The sequence below is a fragment of the Macaca mulatta genome, chromosome 4, assembly GCF_049350105.2.
Source record: "Macaca mulatta isolate MMU2019108-1 chromosome 4, T2T-MMU8v2.0, whole genome shotgun sequence".
NCBI classification, from domain to species: Eukaryota; Metazoa; Chordata; class Mammalia; order Primates; family Cercopithecidae; genus Macaca; species Macaca mulatta.
The window spans coordinates 10,779,923-10,801,072 of NC_133409.1; the positions used below are offsets into that span (position 1 = coordinate 10,779,923).

The 21,150-nt window shown below is 45.2% G+C and overlaps 1 protein-coding gene across 2 annotated transcripts in view; it reads left to right on the plus strand.

The window, feature by feature from the left end:
• Positions 1–19,590, plus strand: part of PRKN (parkin RBR E3 ubiquitin protein ligase) — a 1,373,216-nt gene extending 1,353,626 nt beyond the window's left edge. For both annotated transcript variants that reach the window (XM_015137330.3, XM_015137331.3), the window contains exons 11-12: positions 7,660–7,777; positions 16,815–19,590. In XM_015137330.3, the coding sequence (XP_014992816.3) occupies positions 7,660–7,777; positions 16,815–16,927 (231 nt within the window). In that variant the 3' untranslated portion in view covers positions 16,928–19,590. The remainder of the gene's footprint in view (positions 1–7,659; positions 7,778–16,814) is intronic.
• Positions 19,591–21,150: the final 1,560 nt, after the last annotated feature.

Here is a 21,150-nt window from a genome sequence, read left to right on the forward strand (position 1 = left end):
GGAAGCAGGCAAGTGGAGGGCAGGAAGGCTGCTGCAGTGAGGGGAGCGGGGCTGGGCAGTTTCTCCCACTGCCTTTACCACAAGCTGGGTGGTGGTGGTGGTGGCGGTTGTTTTTGTTGTTTTGAGACAGAGTCTTGCTCTGTCACCCAGTCTGGAGTGCAGTGGCATGAGCTCAGCTCACTGCAACCCCCACCTTCTGGATTCAAGTGATTCTTATGCCTCAGCCTCCTGAGTAGCTGGGACTATAGGTATGTGCCACCAGGCCCAGCATACACACACACACACACACACACACACACACACACACACACACACGTATATATATAAAACTTAAGACTGAGGTTGCCATATATATGTGTGTGTGTGTATATATATGTGTGTGTGTGTATATATACACACATGTATATAAATATGTGTGTGTGTGTATATATATATATATGACCCAGGCTGGTCTTGAACTCCTGACTGCCCGCACTGGCCTCCCAGAGTGCTGGGATTACAGGTGTGAGCCACCGTGCCTGGCCACAAGCGGTTTGAAAACTGCTCTCTCAGAAGTCCCCAGGGACCTCCAGATCTCCATGACAGCATCTTAGCCTTAGTCCCTTAGCCCTCTTTGTAGCGTGTGACTTGATAATGACAGGAAGAAATCGAGGCTGCAGGGGCTGGAGTATGAACCCAGGCAGCTCGGGGCTCCGATTCTGAACCGGCCGCTCGCAGGCCAGGCAGCCTCGGTCTTAAGTTACTTAGTTCCCGAGACTCTGATTTCTCCAGCGGAAATAGTTAATGACAAGCTCCGTCCTTCAGGGATGCTGCAATTACTACATTCCATGATGTGGGCAGAGCCCCTGCCACACAGTGCCCTTCCTTATGTAACAGAAGTGTCCTTAGTTTTCTTCTTCAAAGCCTTCCCCTCCTGGGCACCGGGATGCCGGACCCGCTGGCCACCCCTCCCTCTAACACCCTGCAGCTGTCACAGCACCATGCCTACACAGTTCTGTGTTAGCCCGTGCCGAGGTCTGAGTCATCAAATTAATGGGAAAATCAGCCCAAGTAGTGTTGGAGGAACAGAATGCCATGTTGTTCATTGGGAACGGAATGCTGAAATTTGACTTCTAAGTTAGATAACAACTGCTTCATGCCCTGTGGAGGAATAAAACCATAACTTTTGAGCACATATTGTCTACCAGAAAAAAAAAAAAAAAAGACACACCTCATCAGTTTTCTACACCTTAACCCCTAACTCTGCAATCAAGGCCATGATCTACCTGGGCCCCTGTCAGTCCCAGGAGGTCAGAATGAACCCCACCCCGACTGTGAAAGAAAGTTACCCACTTTCAAAAAAGTTAGCCGGCTGTCCTGCTGGCTAAAAAACACTCCCGTAGCCTGGTACTGTTAAAACTTCAGACACGTTAAATTTAGCAGAGTTTAATTGAGCAAGAAAAAAACAAAAAAGCGATTCGTAAATTGGATAGCCTCCACAATTACAGCAGATTCAGAGACTCCAAGGGTGTCTCGTGGTCAGAACAAATTTATAGACGAAAAGCGAAGTGACGTACAGAAATCGGAAGTGAGGTACAGAAATAGCCGGGTTGGTTACAGGTTGGCGTTGGCCTTATGTGAACACAGTTCGAACACTCAGCAGTGTATGAGTGGCTGAAGCATGGCTGCTGGGATTGGCCAAGACCCAGCTATTGTTACAGATGCATACTCTAAAGTTAGGCTGTCAATCCTGTCTACCTATTAAGTTAGACACACTCCTAAGTTGGGTTTTCAGTCTTGCTAAGTTCGACCACAAGGACTCAAATACAGAAGTATAGAGTCCTTCTTAGGTCATACTTAGTTTGCTTTCACAGTACTAAAAACCATTTTGCGCTATCAGCATTTTGGTTCTTCCCTAGGGTTTGGGGTATTTTCTCTTCCCCGGGCTTTCTCAGAACTCTGTCTCTGACCTTCAGTGTGGGCATCTCCATGTGGGGGTCCTTGACTCCTTGGCTCACATGAGCTCCGGTGTCCTGTGGGGTGGACATGAGGGTGCCTCTCCACCCACACTGCTGCCCATGGCTTGCAGGAACCCAAGCTCAGCCCAGTAAGCCTCAACCTCAGGCTGTAGATCTGGGGAGGTCTCTCTTCCTGGCTGCAAACTGCTGGCTTCTCACAGGATCTCCTCATAGTGGAAGACGCAAGAGAGCTCTCTGGGGTCCCTTTAATAAGGGCATGAATCCCTTCATAAGGGCTCCACCCTCATGACCTAATCACCTCCCAAAGGCCCCACCTCCCAATAGCATCACCTTGGTGGGTAGGATTTCAACATGTTGATCCGGGGAAGAAGTAACGTTGGCCCCAGTGCAGAGTCTGTGAAGGAAATGATAATGGTACATATCCTTGCAGGTGAAAACAGAAAGTGCTGCTCTCAGTTTTCTCTCTTCCAGTCTAGGGATCAAACCCTCCTAGCTACCTCCCTCTCCGCTGGGTGAACTGGCCCATCCAGTAGCTCAGTGCACACTAGTGTGGAAATGTTTACATGGGGAGTCTTTTGTAATCACTCCTAGGTATTAAGCTTGCAGTGCCCTGATTTGAAGGACGTTTGCTGCTGGAGGTGTTAGATCCAGAGCCCTTTTGGGAAATCCTAGTTGCTTTCTGGTGGGCCTACAAGTTACACTCTGCTTTGTGTGCTCTGGGGATCAGAAGTCAGAGAAAATTGGTATTTTGGGAAGCAATTATTTCTCTTCCTTTGCCATCATTTTAATCTTTCTTCCTGGAAAGAATTAAGCATATTAATATAAATTTGCAAGTTTCCAGTTCTTAATTCCCCTCCAGTAATGTGCTATTGACAGGCAGGAGATTTCTGGAAGTTGAGCTCTGAATCTTTCTCTTGGGCTGACTGTAACATCCTTTGTTAGAATAAACATTGTATTCACCCAGTTGAAAATGCTCTTAACTTGGCAACATGTAACAAAGGCTTTAGGTGTGCACACACCTAAGCCAGAAACTTCAGCCCCTGAATGCTCCTCCTGCAGACAAGGCCTCCCAGATAAGTGCTAAGACTCTAGAGTTTAGCAAGCCCTGCCCAGTGATAATCTGTCCACATAGGTTGTGAGTGCTGGGATATTTACAGTCATTTCTGCCATTTTATTTTATACTTTCTATTACTTTCTACATTTCAATAGTTTTACTTCTTGCCTTTCTTTTGACTAACTCTTTTGTTTGCCTTTCCACTGTATTTTTCCTTGTTTAGAAGTAAATTGCTTTCTCTTTTATTTTACTGATTACCCTAGAATGTACACATATATTAATGTAAAAAACTCTAATGACCCTCTGCCTGAATCATGCCAGCACGTTAGAATCATCCAGTTCTCACACTTCCGTACTATTTTTTTTTTTTTTTTTTTTTTTTGAGACAAAGTCTCACTCCATTAGCCAGGCCGAAGTGTACTGGCACCATCTCGGCTCACTGCAATCTCTACCTTCCAGGTTCAAGCGATTCTCTGGCCTCAGTCTCTCGAGTAGCATGTGCACCACGCCCAGCTAATTTTTGTATTTTTAGTAGAGACGGGTTTTGTTATGTTGGCCAGGCTGATCTCGAACTCCTGACCTCAGGTGATCCACCCACCTTGGCCTCCCAAAGTGCTGGGATTACAGGCGTGAGCCACCACACCCAGCCTACTTGCATTTTTTCTTTTTTAAAACCAGCAAATTAAGCATCATTTACAGTTTTATATAATGAGTATTTCCTGTGACTTACCAAACATTACCCATTTTCTCTTCTCACAGTTTCTTCTTGCAAGTCCTGGCTCCTTCTGGACTTTTCCTAATTCCATGTTTCTTTTTTTTTCTTTTTCTTTTTTTTTTTTTTTTTGAGACGGAGTCTCGTTCTGTCACCTAGGCTGGAGTGCAGTGGCACGATCTTGGCTCACTGCAACCTCCGCCTCCCGAGTTCAAGCAATTCTCCTGCCTCAGCCTCCTGAGTAGCTGGGACTACAAGCGCCCACCACCATGCCCAGCTAATTTTTGTATTTTTAGTAGAGATGGCGTTTCACCATGTTGCTCAGGATGGTCTCAAACTCCTGACCTCGTGATCTGCCTGCCTCAGCCTCCCAAATCCATGTTTCTTTAGTGAACTTCTGTTGATGGGAAATGCTGTTTTTTATGACTGTGTTTTTATTTATGCTCATTCTTAAAAATTAATTTTGCTTGGATAGAATTCTAAGTGGGCTGGTATTTTCTGTCAGTGCTTTGAAGATACCATCACTGTCTGCCAGCACCCATGCATTGAGAAATCAGCTGGGGAAATAATTGTAACTTCTTTGTAGATAATTTTTTTTTTTTTTGCCATTCTTTCCAAACACTGTTTCTCTCTCATGCTCTTTGTTATTACCTTCTAGAACTCTAATTAGAAAAACATTGGACCTTCTCACCTTATCCCCCCATCTCTTAATCTCCTTTTCATATTTTTTACTTCTTGGCATTTTATGTAATTTCTTCAGCTCCATCTTTCAGTTCACAAATTCTCTCTTCATTTGTATCTAATTTGCTATGTAACTCATCAACTGAGTTTCTAATTTTAATTATTAGTGTTTCCTGTCCAGAAAAATGGACAAAACAAAGAAATTTGTTTCTTTTTCACATCTTCCTAGTTAATTGTGACAGTCTCTTATTCCATTATCATGACCTTTATTTATTTAAACATAACAAACATATTTAGTTTATACTCAGTTGGGTTTTTTTGAGACAAAGTCCCACTCCATCACTGGGGCTGGAATGCAGTGACAAAATCCCAGCGCACTGCAACCTCTGCCTCTCAGGTTCTTCTCTGGCCTCAGCCTCCCAAGTAGCTGGGACTACAGGTGCACGCCACCACGCTTGGCTAATTGTTGTGTTTTTAGCAGATACAAGGTTTCACCATGTTGGCCAGGCTGGTCTCGAACCCCCAGCCTCAAGTGATCCACCCGCCTCAGCCTCCCAAACTGCTGGGATTACAGGTGTGAGCCACTACACCTGGCCAGTACTCTGTCTCTGACCATTCCAATATCTACAACCTTTGCTGGTTAGATTCTGCAGTTTCTGTAATTCTGTGACTTTCACTCATGTAGCTAGTTTTCTCCTGTATTAGGTGACTTTTTAACTTTTTTATTGTGATCCCAGATTTCTTAGAATTTTATTTGTGTAATTTCTTTGAGGTTTGGCTTTTTTACATGCTGTGCACCACAAAAGATATTTTTGCTTCCGCTTGGTTCCAGGGTATACTGCCAATCTGGTAATATTTCAAATTAATTTTTGGCTTGAGGTTTTTTAAAGCTAATCAGATAGGATGAATTCTTTTCACCAACCCTCGTGTCCAAGGCCTGATGATTAGGAATGTTCAGAGAAATGTTTTCCAAACCTGCTGCATCACAGAACCCAGCCTGAGTGGTCTCAGCATGTATCTATCAATTCTCTCTTCTGGGCAGGCTTTCACCCTGGCTTCCTCCACTAAGAACGTCACCCTCAGGAGTCCAGGTCCTCTGTGTGTAGTAAAACTGGATTCTACCTCCCACCCTGCTTCAGCCAGAGGCTTTGTCTCCTGCCTGTGCCCTTAGGGCCTGGGACGACCTGGATGATGGGGACCCGGGACTAAGAAGATAGCCCCACAGCAAATGGCAGGCTCCTTCCTCCCAAACCAGGAGGATTTACTGTCTTTAAGGATTTCCTTTACCTTCCCACCCTATCAGCCACATGTTTATAAAAGATTTTTTTCCATATTTGATCCAGCATTTTTAGGTGTGTGGACCTGGGAGAAATTGCCCTTTGCATGCAGAATGCCATGTTTTGCTAAAAAATGGCATTTTGAAATTATTTTCTAATAAGTAAAATTGTATTTTTCTCCAATTTGTATGACTTGCCAACTTGCCACCAGCAAGCAGTTGTAAACCACTGCTACAGAGCTACAGACTCCTAGACCTGAAAAAGAATAGCAAGGAACATGAGGCAGGGGTGGCACTGGGGTGCACGTCGGTGGGGGGGATGGGTGTTTGCTACGTGTCACTGACAGTTAGGACCACACGTGACTCTGGTGACTGGAAGATGCGTTGTGAAGACACATACCTAGTTACCAAGTTGTGAAATGGCCCTCACTAACCACAGCGCCCTCACTGGGCCTCTGCTGTGAGTGGATCTTAGCAAAGGAAGCACTCATTCACCTACCGTTGCCTTCTAGCAGCTGACTTCGTGTTATTCTAACAAAGTATTCACAAATCACGTGACACCGTGGCAGTTATCAAAGCATGTTTCCTTCGTGCCCATGATGGCTCATTAACAGAAATGAAATTGGCTTCACCCAGTGACCAGCCCTAGGCAAAGCTTGTCTGTGGTGCCCCCACCACTGTCAGGGATGCACCCACATGCCCTTCCCATTTCACAGGGTCCTATTCTGGATGGCTGAAAGTGTAGTGCCTTCCTGGGCTGTGTCATTCATTCATTCCCTTGGCTAAAATGCACTAAGCACCTGCTGTGTACCAGATGCTATGCCAGAAATGAGATGTGAGGATTTCTGAAGCGTGATCTTGTTCCTGGAAGAATTCACTTTCCACGGAAATAACAGAAACATGAGCACTAATTCCTAAAGACACTATTAAATGCAGCACAGTTATTCTCACCATGATACTTCATCCACAAAGATTCAAAAACTCTAACATTTCAAAAAGGTTTGGAATTCGAAAGTGAAATGACAACGTTTGGATTCATGTTTTTGGTGATGCTTCATCTTATCTGGGGATAATCCCCAAATGACTGGTCCTTAAGGTCACAGATGCCAACCACAGCCAGCCCAGGACCTCTTGCTTCCACTCCCACCAGAAAACCTCCTTATACATGATGGTGCAGGCACCACCCAGCTCTCGGTGACATGAAAAAGGTCAGCAAACGTATTTAAAAGCTTGCCACACTGGAGTCCTCCATACCCCCAATGCACAAGGCATTTCATCGAAGAGATGAGGACTGTGAGAGAGCGTAGGGAATGTTTCCAGAGTCGCCCCTCTGGGTGGAGCTGGGATTTGAACCAGACAGCCGGCTCCAGAGCCACAGTCTTCACTCACAGCTCCCACTGCCCTCTCTGGCACATCGACTTCATTTCCTGTTTTTGCTACTGTCTCTTCTGTGACAACATTTGGAGTTCCCCATTTGCCAGGTGCAAGGAAGGATAACAAGATGTAGAGCAAAGTTTAAAAGCAAAGAATCCGGAGTCACACAGATGCTCCCTCTTACCAGCTTTGGGCCATGTTTTCACCTGTCTAATCCTCGATGTGAAATAAAAACTAGACACTCACTTCACATCTGACGAAGTGTCTAATGAGAAGTGTATTTGAGCACTGATCACCTTGCCTGCATATTAAGCACCTGATAGGTGTTATTTATTACAATTACGCAAAACAACAGAATAGAGGAGCTCACACTACACAACCGAACAATCTCTTCCCCGCTCCAACGCATACGCCACATGCCAGGGACAGCATCCCCATCTGCCCAGTAGCTGTCTAGCATTTGTCAAGTGCATTGATATTTAGGCTTCTTGCCCGAAGGCACTCCTGTCTTCAAGAATTTCCTGTACCAGCGTACAGGGAACCTAAACCCTGATCCCAGTAACAGAAAGCTCAGATTAAATGCCTTTCCTCTTTGCTTACCCAGGCCTACAGAGTTGATGAAAGAGCCGCAGAGCAGGCTCGTTGGGAAGAAGCCTCCAAAGAAACCATCAAGAAAACCACGAAGCCCTGTCCCCGCTGCCATGTGCCAGTGGAAAAAAATGGTGAGTCGGTGCTGAGCAGAGAATGAGGATGTCGTCGGCTCTGTGGGGAGAATCATGCCAGTCAGGGATCCCAGGATTAAATGAGATGCTGTCTGAAGGTGCCTGGTGTGTTGGGTAACCCCTTGAGAAATGTTACCCATTATCATTATTATTATTGTTTTTGCTACACAGAAATATTTAATGAGTGAGTAGTTCCATGGCTATGTGAGGCACACAGTTAGCATTTATGTGGTTGGAAAGGGAATAAATATAGAAACTACAACCAAGATATGGAAGGTGGTTGAGGATAAGTGGCAGTCAGGAGGCAGCTGTGGTTTCTCCATCCTCCCTGGTGAACCTTCCCCAGCACTGAGGCTGCACCATCTGACCCTGTTGTCTGCCAGCCGTCAGTCTGTAGCCTTCCCCAGCTTTGCAACATTATTCAAAATTAAACTCTCGTCTATATTTAAAGATCCCTGTGGCCTGCCCCTGATGACTCAGTACCAATGGGGGACTTCCTGCTGTCTATCCTGGACATGCCACTCAGGGCAAAGCCATCACAACCAGTGGTCAGAGAGCCTGTTCTCAATGCGATGCACTTGTATGTGTGCAAAAGGCAGAGTCAGCAGCGCTGTCACAGATGAGCGATGACATGAAGCCAGCTGCAGCCTCTCCCAGCTTCTCCTCAATGAGCATCAGCAATGCCCTGGCTGGCAGGTTGCCCAGAGCTGACTTGCGGGAGGGAAGCCCGGCCATCCTAGGATGGGCACTCAAGCCTCTCTCTTTTCAGTTGTGCCCTTCGGGAAGTCTTCATTAATGCAAACAAGAGTGTGCTTGAACACATCCCAGAGCCGCAGGTGCTGGCTTAGCTCATTCCAAATCCTTAGTGCTGGATCAGTGGCTTCCTGCAGAGAAAATAAAGAATTTACCCAGCATGTCCTTATTATTCCGTTGCATGCAGCAATGCTCCTAGAAAATGCAGGGATTGGCATGCACCTATAAAGAGCAGAAGGCATCGATGGGATAGAAGGAAAGAGCTTCTCTAGTTTCCACCGCCACTCACTGGTTAGCAGGTTGCACTGGGAAATGGGAGGGAAAGAACACGGAAGGGCCCTTCCCAGGAGAAGATGTATGATGGTTTGGGATCACAGGCCTGGTATTTCACTGACAAGGGTGTAAAGCACAGAGATTAGACAGTCTTGATCTGTCGCCCAGGCTGGGGTGCAATGGCGCGATCTCGGCTCATTGCAACCTCCACCTCCCGAATTCAAGAGATTCTCCTGCCTCAGCTTCCCAAGTAGCTGGGACTACAGGTATATGCCAACACGCCCAGCTAATTTTTGGATTTTTTAGTAGAGATGGGGTTTCACTGTATGTCGGCCAAGTTGGTCTCGAACTCCTGATCTCAGGTGATCTACCCGCCTTGGCCTCCCAAAGTGTGAGCCACCGTGCACGGCCTTAATTTTTTGTTTGTTTTGTTTTTTAATAATGATTCTCAAGGTTGGTGAGGACATCATAAGTTAGTGTAACTTTTCTGGAAACCACTTTGGCAATACATATATAAAGACTTTATATTATTTGACCCAATAATTCTACCTCTGAAAATCTATCCTAAAGAAATAACCTGAAATGTATAATATACAAACACCCTCCCCACCCCCACACACATTTTAGGAAAAAAGGTGCCAACTGCAGCATTATTTATAGTATAGTAAACTCAAAATCATCTAAGTGTCTAATGGCTTCAGTATGAGAAAGATTGGTTTATTTTTTGATAAATCCATGGTAAAGCATCACACAGCCCCACATTGCAGTCTTGCAGGAGTTAGGACTCTGCCATGGACTGTGGCTGTGTGAGCACCAGTTTCCTCACTCATAAGATGGATTTCAATGGGACTTCCTCACAGGATGGGCAGGAGGAGCACACGGAGACGTGTGCTGGTTCGTGTGGATGAAGAAGTTATGAAGGCATGGCGGAAAGGTTTACATCCATCCTAAGTGAGAAATCAGAATTTCAAAGCAAGTGGTACATGATGTCAGTTTGGAAATAAGTGTATATATGGGAAGAAATAGAATCAGAAGAAAAAGACTGGAAGCAAGATGTTACCATGTCATAGTGAGTAGCTCTAGGCATGATAGGATCAAAGAGGACTTTATTTCTTTGTGTGCTTTTCTGTAATAAACATGTGTGTTGTATAACCTTAGAGAAACAATTGGTAAAAATCAGCCAGGTCTCTGTCTTCAGTGGGGCTCCTTAAACACCCACCCATGCTCCCTCTTCTGGCAGGCTTCACAGGCACGGCAGGTGGAGAATTTACCCAGTGGGTCTAGGGTCCATACCTTAGTGGCCTCCTCGTTAGCCCAGGCTCTGGTGGTGGCAGTTTGCAAGATAAGACGTGGTCAGTGAGGCTGGGTGTGGTGGCTCACACCGGTAATCCCAGCACTTTGGGAGGCCAAGGCAGGTGGATCACCTGAGGTCAGGAGTTCGAGACCAACCTGGCCAACATGGGGAAACCCTGTCTCCACTAAAAATAGAGAAGTTAGCTGGGCATGGTGGTGCATGCCTGTAGTCCCAACTACTTGGGAAACTGAGGCAGGAGAATTACTTGAACCTGGGAGGCAGAATGTGCAGTGAGCTGAGATCACGCCATTGCACCCCAGCCTGAGCGACGGAGTGAGACTCTGTCTCCAAAAAAAAAAAAAAAAAAAAAAAGGAAGTGGTCAGCGAGCCTGGACCTGTTGCTTTCTGTTTCTCTCCTCCGTGGTTGTTTGGTTCAGCACTTACTATCAGCTTGTGGGGACACCTGAGACACTTCGCCTTTGTGACACATAACACAGTCTTGTGGCCTTAAATACTATCCCTGTACTGATGGCTCCCAAATCTACACCCCACCCTCATCTCATCCCCGGGTCCAACTCAAATAGCCAGCTGCTTCCTTAATGTCTCCACTGATTGTTCAATGGACAGCTCAAATTTTACAAAGCAGAGTGCTAGCTGCTCCTAGAAAACCTTTTCCTCTAGAGTGCACCCCACCTCAGTCAACAGCACCGCCCAGTTCCTCAAGCCACTAAGCTAAAGCTCATCCTTCATTCTACCCATTTCCTTACGCCCCAGTCACCACGGCCTTCCCCGTGCTCTGATCCAGCATCTGCCCAGCTCTGACTCCACATCCCCAGCCAGTGCCCTGCTTGCCCACCTCCTCTTCCAAGTACCGCCTCCCAAAGGGGCTCTTGCCTCCACTCTCGCATATTTACGATCCATCCTCTACATAGACGCGTAGACTTCTCAAAGGCAAGGTGAGTCCTGCCCTTCTCCCCGGGGGTCCCCACTGACATTGTAACCACACGGGTCCCACTCCCACTCCCTCAGTCCTCCCCAGGACACTTCTGTGTCGTCATTGCCCATGGGTGGCTCCTTCCTGTCTTTCAGATCTCAGCCCAGCTGACCTCTTCTCAGTGAGACCGCCCCTTACCACCCTGCCAAAGACCCCTGCCCTCCTGTGGGGGGCGCTGTCAGCACCATCCGACCTCTGGAGGGGGAAGCACTGCCATTTCCTCTGCGGGGGGCCTGCCTGCGGATGGCCTTGAGCTCTCTGGGCAATCACCTCTGCCAAGAGAGTTAGTTCTGGCTCCCTCCCCTTCCCCAGAGAGCTCCTGTCCCATGACTGCTGCTTGGAGGTGGTCATAATACCCAACCCACTAACCAAATTCAGGACCACCCTGAGAGCTGCCCCAGCCCTGGAGCTCCTGGGCATCAGCTGAGGCCTCTCAGGCTGTGCCTGAGCTGGGCTTCTCCTCTGCCCAGCCTGCCTTCCTCCCTTTCCATCTCAGCATCTGCTTCCCCCTTTAACCAACGAGTCCCACCCACCAGTTTAATAATAATTTCATAGCACCACCTCCTTCCCAGATCATTGCTTAATTTGTTCATTTACATGTTTGCTGTCTGTCGCCGTTTAGAACATAAGCCGATGAGATCAGGGACCTTGACTGTCTAGGCTCCAATCGCAGAAGAGTGCCTGGACAATAAATATTTGCCGAATTAAAACTTAGCTTGTAAGCCGGGTGCAGTGACTCACACCTGTAATCCCAGCATTTTGGGAAGCCAAGGCTGGCAGATCACTTGAGTTCAAGAGTTCAAGACCAGCCTGGCTAACATTGTGAAACTCTGTCTCTAGTAAAAATACAAAAAAAAAAAAAAAAAAAATAGCTCGGTGTGGTGGCAGGCACCTGTGATCCCAGCTACTCGGGAGGCTGAGACACAAGAATCGATTGAACCCAGGAGGTGGAGGTTGCAGTGAGCCAAGATTGCACCACTGCACTTCAGCCTGGGTGACAGAGTGAGACTCCGTCTCAAAAAAAATAAATAAAACACAAACAAACAAAAACTTAGCTTGTAAACAGTTTAGAGATAGACACATAAACAGATCTCTTTAATAAAATAATATAGGGAAGAAAGCTATCAGGGCACACAGACCCGGAGGAGGCTTCCCGGAAGAGATGATACCAGTGAAGAATTGAAGAATGGGCAGATATGAGCAAGGCAAGGAGGAGCAAGAGGAGGCGTCCTACGCCCCAGGACTGCATGAGCAAAGGCACCGGTGTGCACGACCCAGTGTGTGGAGGCAGCCCCTGCTGCTGGTGTTCCAGGTACCACCCACACGAGCCTCAGCTGAAGCAGTGGGTAGGATGCAGAATGTAGGTCCCCGAACCGCAGGTTTGGGGCTTGGACTTGATCCTGTGAGGCAGGGAGATATTCTATGGTGAGAAGCAGGAAAATTATTCATCAGATCTGCCCTGGACTCAGAACACACCGGCGCCTCCAAAGATGGAGTTGTAGGAGTCATATGGTTCGTGACTGTAAGAAAGTTTCTCCCCGTCGGGCTATTTCTTGGAAATATTGTGATGTACTATAAATGAAAGCACTAATTTTTTACCTCCAAATTTTTAACTTACAAATGGAAAAGCTGAGACTTGAAGCTTATTAGCGATGGCCTAAACTGTTTAAAAGTGCATCACTATAACTGAAACAAGACGTAGACTCTATGACCAAGGATGTTACCTGGTTCTCACCAAGGTTTATGGCCTGTTACATACTCAGTTGTGTTTCAGGAATGCCCTTCATCCCTCAGAGAAGCTGAATGATAATGCAAGGAATTTCCATTTTAAGCACAGGCTAAACCCTGGTACTTTCTCCTATAATCCCCTCCAGTCTCCAGAAATGTCTTCACTTCCATCTCAAGCAGATGAGATTCTGGCTCCATTCCCTGACTGAGCGTGTGGTGCTCCTTAAATTTGCCTTCAGGTTGTTCAGGGACTTCCACGCTCTCATTAAATCTAATGGAAGAATTGCTGGCCAGAGCCACAATGTCGAGTGCCTGGCATAGACTGAGCTTTTCATGGTTTGAGTGTCCATCTGCAGACAGAACTCACTACAAAGGAAGCCACATTCCCTTCATGTCTATATCCACAAATCTGCATGAAGTTTCAGTGGCTTCCTGTATGCATTTACTTTGAAGCTGGCAAAGCTTTTAGAATTGTGGTCCTCCATGCTCCTTCATGGCCTGGGGTCTAGCTCTATGGCCTTGTGTATATTAAGCACTCGGGAGGAAAGAAAGTGAATCACGTGAATATCCTCTCTTCCCATTTCCATTCTTACTGTACCAGGCCATTGTAATTCTAGCTTCTGTAACAAGATATTATTTACAATGCGAGTATCCCAGATTCATTAAATGCTTGGTATTAATTTTTGGCATTCCGTCTCAGTGTAGAACAAACAACATGCTTCTTCTATTCTCTCATTCAATAACAACAGTCAGCACAGAAGATTTCTGTGACGGAATGTGCGGGGGTTTTTCCCCATGCAGCAAGCAAGCAATCAGTTCTGCAGTGCACCCCGGGGGAGTGTCCTGCTCTTCAACCCTGGCGCTGTCTACCAGGAAATAGTGTCTGATCCCTCAGGCTGGGGGCTCAGTCCCACAGGACTGCCAGACACCGGTCGCAAGTCTGGGCTTCTGGAACTTCTGATCGACCGACTTCAAATTGGGATTCCCATGACTCCTTCTTTGGGTTCTGCTATTTGCTACAGTGGCTCACAGAACCCAGGGAAACACATTTACCAGTTTATCATAAAGGACATTACAAAAGATAGAGATAAAGAGATGAAGAGGGCGAGGTATGGGGGAAGGGTGGCGGAGCTTCCAAGCCTTCCCTGGGTGCCCTGCCCAGAAACCTCCATGTGTTCAGCAACCTCCATGTGTTCAACAAACCCTGTCCTCTGGGGCCCTCTGTGGAGACTTCCTGGAATAGGCATGATGGAAGCATGGACAGACGTGTTGAAATGCGATGGGACAGAAAGGCTTTGATCTCAGGGTAATAGATGGAGTGGGGAAACCCTGCAAGGCCTGCCGGTCTAGATTCTTCTTGGCCTCTCTGTGCAGCATTCCTTCCTCCAGGGGATGGACAGGACTCTTTCTGAAATCCGGGTCTTATAACCCACAGTCAGAACAGCAGCGGAAGGTTCCAGTCCTGCCCTGGGCTGGTAAAAGGAGGTCAAGGAAAGGTCAGAGGGAGAGATTCTCTTTTCTGAGGCCTGTTTCTGAGGCCTGAATTGTCCCAACATTATAACAAAAGACCGTAACAAGAGCTATGGGAGTTGTGAGTTAGGGACTGTGTATGAAAAACACATCTATCAGCCAGGCATGGTGGCTCATGCCTGAAATCCCAGCACTTTGGGAGGCCAAGGTGGGCAGATCACGAGGTCAGGAGTTTGAGACCAGCCTGGTCAACATGGTGAAACCCCGTCTCTACTAAAAATATAAAAAGTAGCCAGGCGTGGTGGCAGGTGCCTGTAATTCCAACTACTCGGGAGGCTGAGGAAGGAGAATCGCTTGAACCCGGGAGGCGGAGATGGCAGTGAGCCCAGATTGTGTCCCGTACTCCAGCCTGGGCGACAGAGCGAGACTCCGTCTCAAAAAAATATAAATAAATACACACACACACACTCTCTCTTCATATATATTTATGTTTATATATGCTTATTTATATTAAATATCACAATAGGAAACTTTCTTACCCTTTCATTTAGAATTGCTTTAACAGTTCATTAAGTTTTAATGTATTGCTCAATAATTTTGATTGAATATATTTTACGATACATGATATAATAATGATATATTTATGATATGATAAAATATTATATTTTAGAGAAACAAGTGGTTTTATAATGTCACACCATGTAACATATTATTTACATCATAAATATACAACCATTCAATATGTGCTAAAAATGGCACAAACCTAAGTGGAAAGTATGAAGGTAAAAGTGTTGTAAGTTTTCTCCTTTATTTTCCACACATCTGTAATTTATGATCTTTAAAGCAAGCCAGAAAGAATTAGGAAAACAGGGGATTTTACATGTAGGCAAGTTATCTTAAAATAAATGCCTATTCTTATATATTCATAAATATTTTAAATTAGTGTAAGTTCTCGTGCCAGGCTTCTAATAATAAAAGTGAGATAGCACCAAAGCAATTACTTGGAAAATTTGGCAGGAAAAAAATCAATTAAGATAATTGGTAAGAGTGAGTAATGGAGCACCTTCAACACTAGGGAGGATTCAAGTCAAGAAACTGCATTTGCTGGGGTTATCCAGGAAATTTGGACAGAAGCAGTTCTCTGTACATCCTCATACAATCACTTCCTCCTCCCTTCAGTTCCCCGATGGCGACTGAAGCAGGGGTGTCTGCGCTCCAGAAACTCATGGAATCTATGTTTGACAACTGAGGAAGGTGAATAATTCCAAAATAAGTCCCAAGATAAGGGACTTTTCCTCTCATGCTGAAAAGAACCCGTTCTGTGAAAGAAGGGACATTGGAATCACACAGACCTTGGTGAAATCATTGTCTTCACCATTTAAAAGTGCTTCACCTTGGGGAAATTCTATAGCAGAATGATGCTCTGATCTCAAAGGGCTTTGGTAAGCGAACGAGATAAGATACGTAGAATACCTAGCATTGTTGGTAACTTCCTTTCTATCCCTCTCATCTTAATTAAAATTTTGGATAGCATTAAGGAACATATTCCCTATTAAAAATAATATGCTGGCTGGGTGCAGTGGCTCACGCCTGTGATCCCAGCACTTTGGGAGGCAGAGGCGGGAGGATCACCTGAGGTCAGGAGTTCGAGACCAGCCTGGCCAACATGGTGAAACCCTGTTTCTACTAAAAATACAAAAATTAGCTGGGCGTGGTGGTGGGCACCTGTAATCCTAGCTACTCAGGAGGCTGAGGCCAGAGAATCACTTGAACCTGGGAGGTGGAGGTTGCAGTGAGCCGAGATCACGCTACTGCACTCCAGTCTGGAGGACAAGACTGCAAAACTCTGTCTCAAAAAAAAAAAAAAAAGAAAAATAATAATAATTATAATATGCTATCCCAGTTCCTGTTTTATGAATTTGGCCAAACCAAGTAAGTAGCACTATAGAAAGAGCAAAAATAAATCAAAATACATTTAAATTATTATACATTATATTGTTATATCAAATTTTATTAATTAATATATTTAAATATAAATATATTATTTTTAATATATTCACATATAAATATATTGATATTTTAAATATCAATATATTAATATTTAAATATATTTAAATATTAATATATTAATGTTTAAATATAATTAAATATAAATATATTGGTGTTTTAAATATATTAATATTTAAATATATTTAAATGAGGAATTGACCCCTATCTGTGAAACTTGAAGCGTTCGTCTCTAAATCACCTTTCAGGAGAATAAAGTCAGATTTACAAATAAAATGTGTTACCGACAAAAATGACATGCTGCAATTTCATTCATTTCTTAATGAATATCATCACTTTAGAGCTGCTCTATTGTACTTTCTAATTTTTTTCCCTCAGTTCAGTTTCTCTCTGCCCTTGTATTGCTTGTTATTATTCACTTAGAAAGTGATGTCTAGGCTAGCGTGTTGGTTTGGGAATGTGTGTTTTCCAGGTATTTGCTGCGAACCCACCACACCTTTGTTTTCTCCCCACAACAGGAGGCTGCATGCACATGAAGTGTCCGCAGCCCCAGTGCAGGCTCGAGTGGTGCTGGAACTGTGGCTGCGAGTGGAACCGCGTCTGCATGGGGGACCACTGGTTCGACGTGTAGCCAGGGCAGCCAGGCACCCCATCGCCCCATCCTGGGGGAGCATACACAGTGTCCTACCTTCATTTGCTAATTCTCTTTTCAAACACACACACACACACACACACACACACACACACTTCAAGTTTTTTTCAAAGTCCAACTACAGCCAAATTACAGCAGAACCTCCTAGATCCCTTTCACTATGTCCATGAAACACAGCAGAGCAAAATTACAGAAGAAGCTCCTGAATCCCTTTCAGTTTGTCCACACAAAACAGCAGAGCCGTCTGTGACACCAGCAAGAGGTGCTCTCAGCCTCAGGATGACACAAATCCCGGAGCACAGATTCAAGTGCACTCCATGTATCTCGTATGGGTCATTCTCACCTGAATTCAAGTCAGGCAGAATGAGTAGCTGGAGAGAGAGTTCTCGCGTTTAATATCCTGCGTTTTACCTTCAGTAAACACCGTGAAGATGGCATTGACAAGGTGTTTCTCTGTAAAATGAACTGCAGTGGGTTCTCAACTAGATTCATGGCTTTAACAGTAATGTTCTTATTTAAATTTTCAGAAAGCATCTATTCCCAAAGAACCACAGGCAATAGCCAAAAAAATGTGTTTATCCTTAAGAATTCTATCTCTATAAATTGCATTAATGAAATGCCAACTATGCATAAATCAACTTGTCAACTAAGTGAGAAATTATGAAAGTTAATTTGAATGTTGAATGTTTGAATTACAGGGAAGAAATCAAGTTAATGTACTTTCCTTCAATTTCATGATTTGCAACTTCAGAAAGAAATCGTTTTTCTGAAAGTATTACCAAAAAATCTATAGTTTGATTTTGAGTATTCATTTTGCAGCTTGGAGATTTTGCTAATACATTTGACTCCTCTGTAAATTTAATGGATAATGTGCCTATAAAGGAGACATGTTTAGAAATGATTTCAAAATGATATTCAATCTGAACAAAAGTGAACATTATTAAACCAGAATCTTTAAAGTGGAGCCTTTCCAGAACTACTGAAATGAAGGCGTGCCGGACTCTCTCCATTAGAAGGGTTTATGACCTTTTGGCACACCCTCTCTGTCCAATCTGCAAGTCCCAGGGAGCTCTGCACACCCAGGGGTTCCCCAGGAGAGACCTTCTCTTAGGACAGTAAACTCACTAGAATATTCCTTATGTTGACATGGACTGGATTTCAGTTCGATCAAACTTTCAGCTTTTTTTTCAGCCATTCACAGCACAATCAAAAGATTAACAACACGACATGCGGTAAACCTCATGTTCTTACGCACACTACGCAGAAGAGAGAGCACAACCACTATCTTTTGTTCTACTTGTATTGTCTGACTTCTCAGGAAGATCGTGAACATAACTGAGGGCATGAGTATCACTAGCGCATGGAGGCCCTTTTGGATTTAGAGACTCTGTAAATTCTGAAATCGGCAACAGGGCCTCTGTTTTTAGATGTAGCACCTGAAATCCTTGCTGGAGGAAAGAGAGGGGATGAACTCAAATTTTCCACATTCCGGGGCACCTGTCCCTCTTTTCCTAACTGCGAAATGAGATAATCCATTTCTTCCAGCCACCTGGGACAGTCCTCTCCTCTCAGACGCCCTGCACTGAGGACAGACTGGGCTCTGCGGCAGCCACATCAGCATCCACAGCTTCATGTGGCTACACTGTCTGAAGATCTGCCGACTCCAGCATGGCCCCATGGTGACAACAGACCTGCGACAGGAAACCCAAAGCTCACATCGAAATGGTAGAGAGATCAAAGTCTCTATCGTAAGGGAAAAAAAGAGAGGTCACAGGCATGAGCCCCGGCAGCCAGTGGCTTGTGTCCACACGGAGTCCAGACCCTGATCAGGGCCTGACTTAGTATCGCTGGCAATCCCACTAAATTGCAGTTCCTTACACTGGCCCGATGCAACAAATCAGGTGGCTCCCTTCTGTCACAGGGACCACACAGTGTTTCCCATCATCCATAGCTTTCTTCCTGATGATGTTTGCATGATTGCGCCTTCCCAGCCTGCATGCTGCATTGGGCTTGCAGTGCCTGAACAAGGTTTGCTCCCAAGAGCTCAGGCACCCTAGGAACCCCTGTTAGACTATTAGACTGTCCAGCTTGGTCTCCTTCCCTTTCTTGGTGGTGGTCTTTTCCCTTTCCAGAATAGAACAGTGATTCTTAAAATAAGTTCGAGCAGGCTGGGCACGGTGGCTCATGCCTGTAATCCCAGCACTTTGGGAGGCTGAGGTGGGTGGATCACGAGGTCAGGAGTTCAAGACCAGCCTGGCCAAGACAGCGAAACCCCATCTCTACTAAAAATACAAAGTTAGCTGGGCGCGGTGGCAGGCGCCTGTAATCCCAGCTTCTCGGGAGGCTGAGGCAGGAGAATCACTTGAACCCGGGGGGCAGAGGTTGCAGTGAGCCGAGATCACGCCACTGAACTCCAGCCTGGGCAACAGAGTAAGACTCTGTCTCAAAAAAAGCAAAATCAGCATCCACTACACATGAAAACGAATCACAGTATTATTTGCACAGGAAGGGTGTAACAAAATATGAATGTATCAAAAAATAGAAATAAAGTCTTTGCAGAAAAAATCTATTTTCTCTGACATGTGTTGAGATTATCTGACAACTCTAAGATTGTACTTAAATTGTCAATAAAAGCATCAAAAGAGCTTATGAGTCCTGTCTTTGAAGATACATTTTCAATCGATGTGAAGGGTGAGGGAGGGAATCACAGGCTGTGTTACTCCATGGACCTCACTTTTGGCCTGGAGGAATTGCCTGGTGATGAAATGGCCATTTTCATATCGACTCCAAGCTCCAGATTAACCCTGGCTGTTTCTCTTTGTTAAATAAGAGCAGTTTGTTAAGGCTATCAAAATTTGAAAGGGTTCCAAAAAGCAAACCCTCATTCAAAACAATCTAAAAGTTACTTTCTTGCCTTACTAGCCAACTTTTCTAATAAGTGTTTGAAAGAGAAGTTTGCATTGGAAAAGACTATGTATAAGGATTTTTTCTCTCATGTCATTCTAGAAAATTTCAGTGACTTTGCATTGCTGTCAATGTGGGTGTGTTGACGCTGCATTTTCAAAGAACTGCTTTAGTGGCCACGCATTGTTTATTTCACAATGAGCCCATGATGGAGGCATCTGGAATGGAACATTCCGAGATAGGGCCTGTACATACATTAGGCAAAGAGGCACGCACTGAGGTCCCCTGGGTGCCAGTAGCCACAGGAAACACTCCGAGGAAATGCAAAGGTCATGGGAATGGTGGCCCAGGTGATGACAGAGCAAGAGGCAGCTGAGAAAGTGGGTGAGCTCCAGGCGCCAGGGTGGGAACCCCACCTCCAAAACTCACCTGTCTAAGAACTTTGGGGGCAATAATAGCATGCACTACATTAAGTTGTTGTGACGATTAATAAATTTACCTAAAGCACTTAGAACAGTGCGTAGGATAAAGGAAGCACTGAATAATTGTTCGCTATTATTAAAAAATGAACCAGTCATTGGAAACTACAGAATAAAATGACAGAAAACACAAAACTAATGCAAAGTGATGACAAGTGCCAGGAATATCTATCTGAGTACATAGTTGTAGATTTAGGGATTCATGCTGGAGGTGGGTGACTCATGTTGCATATACATGTATTGCATTATCTTCTAGACAGTCCCAGAAGTGTCTTATAAAGGTAAGTTGCTATGCTAGCACCAATTTCCATAACAGGCTGGCCGCCTATAACATGCCTGTAGTCCCAGCACTTTGGGAGGCCAAGGCAGGCGCATCGCCTGAGGTCAGGAGTTTGAGACCAGCCTGACCACCATGGTGAAACCCCATCTCTACTAAAAATTCAAAAATTAACCAGGTGTGGTGGTGCCCACCTGTAACCTCAGCTACTCAGGAGGCTGAGGCAGGTGGGAGAATCGCTTGAATCCCGGAGATGGAGGTTGCAGTGAGCCGAGATCATGCCACTGCACTCCAGCCTTGGCAACAAAGTGAGACTGTCTCAACAACAACAACAACAACAAATTCCATTACAAAGGTAAGTCTAGCACAGACTGGAAACCATTGCTTTCAGATCAGGGTAATCTTATCTCAGAGTCCCGGAGATACCTGGTCAAAGGAATCTGCCCTGGAGCTCCTCCCCCAGCTCTCCGGTGCCTCAGGTCATCTCAACTGAAAGCTGGGTGTTCCTGAAAAGTCCCACTGCATGTGCAGAATGAAACTCT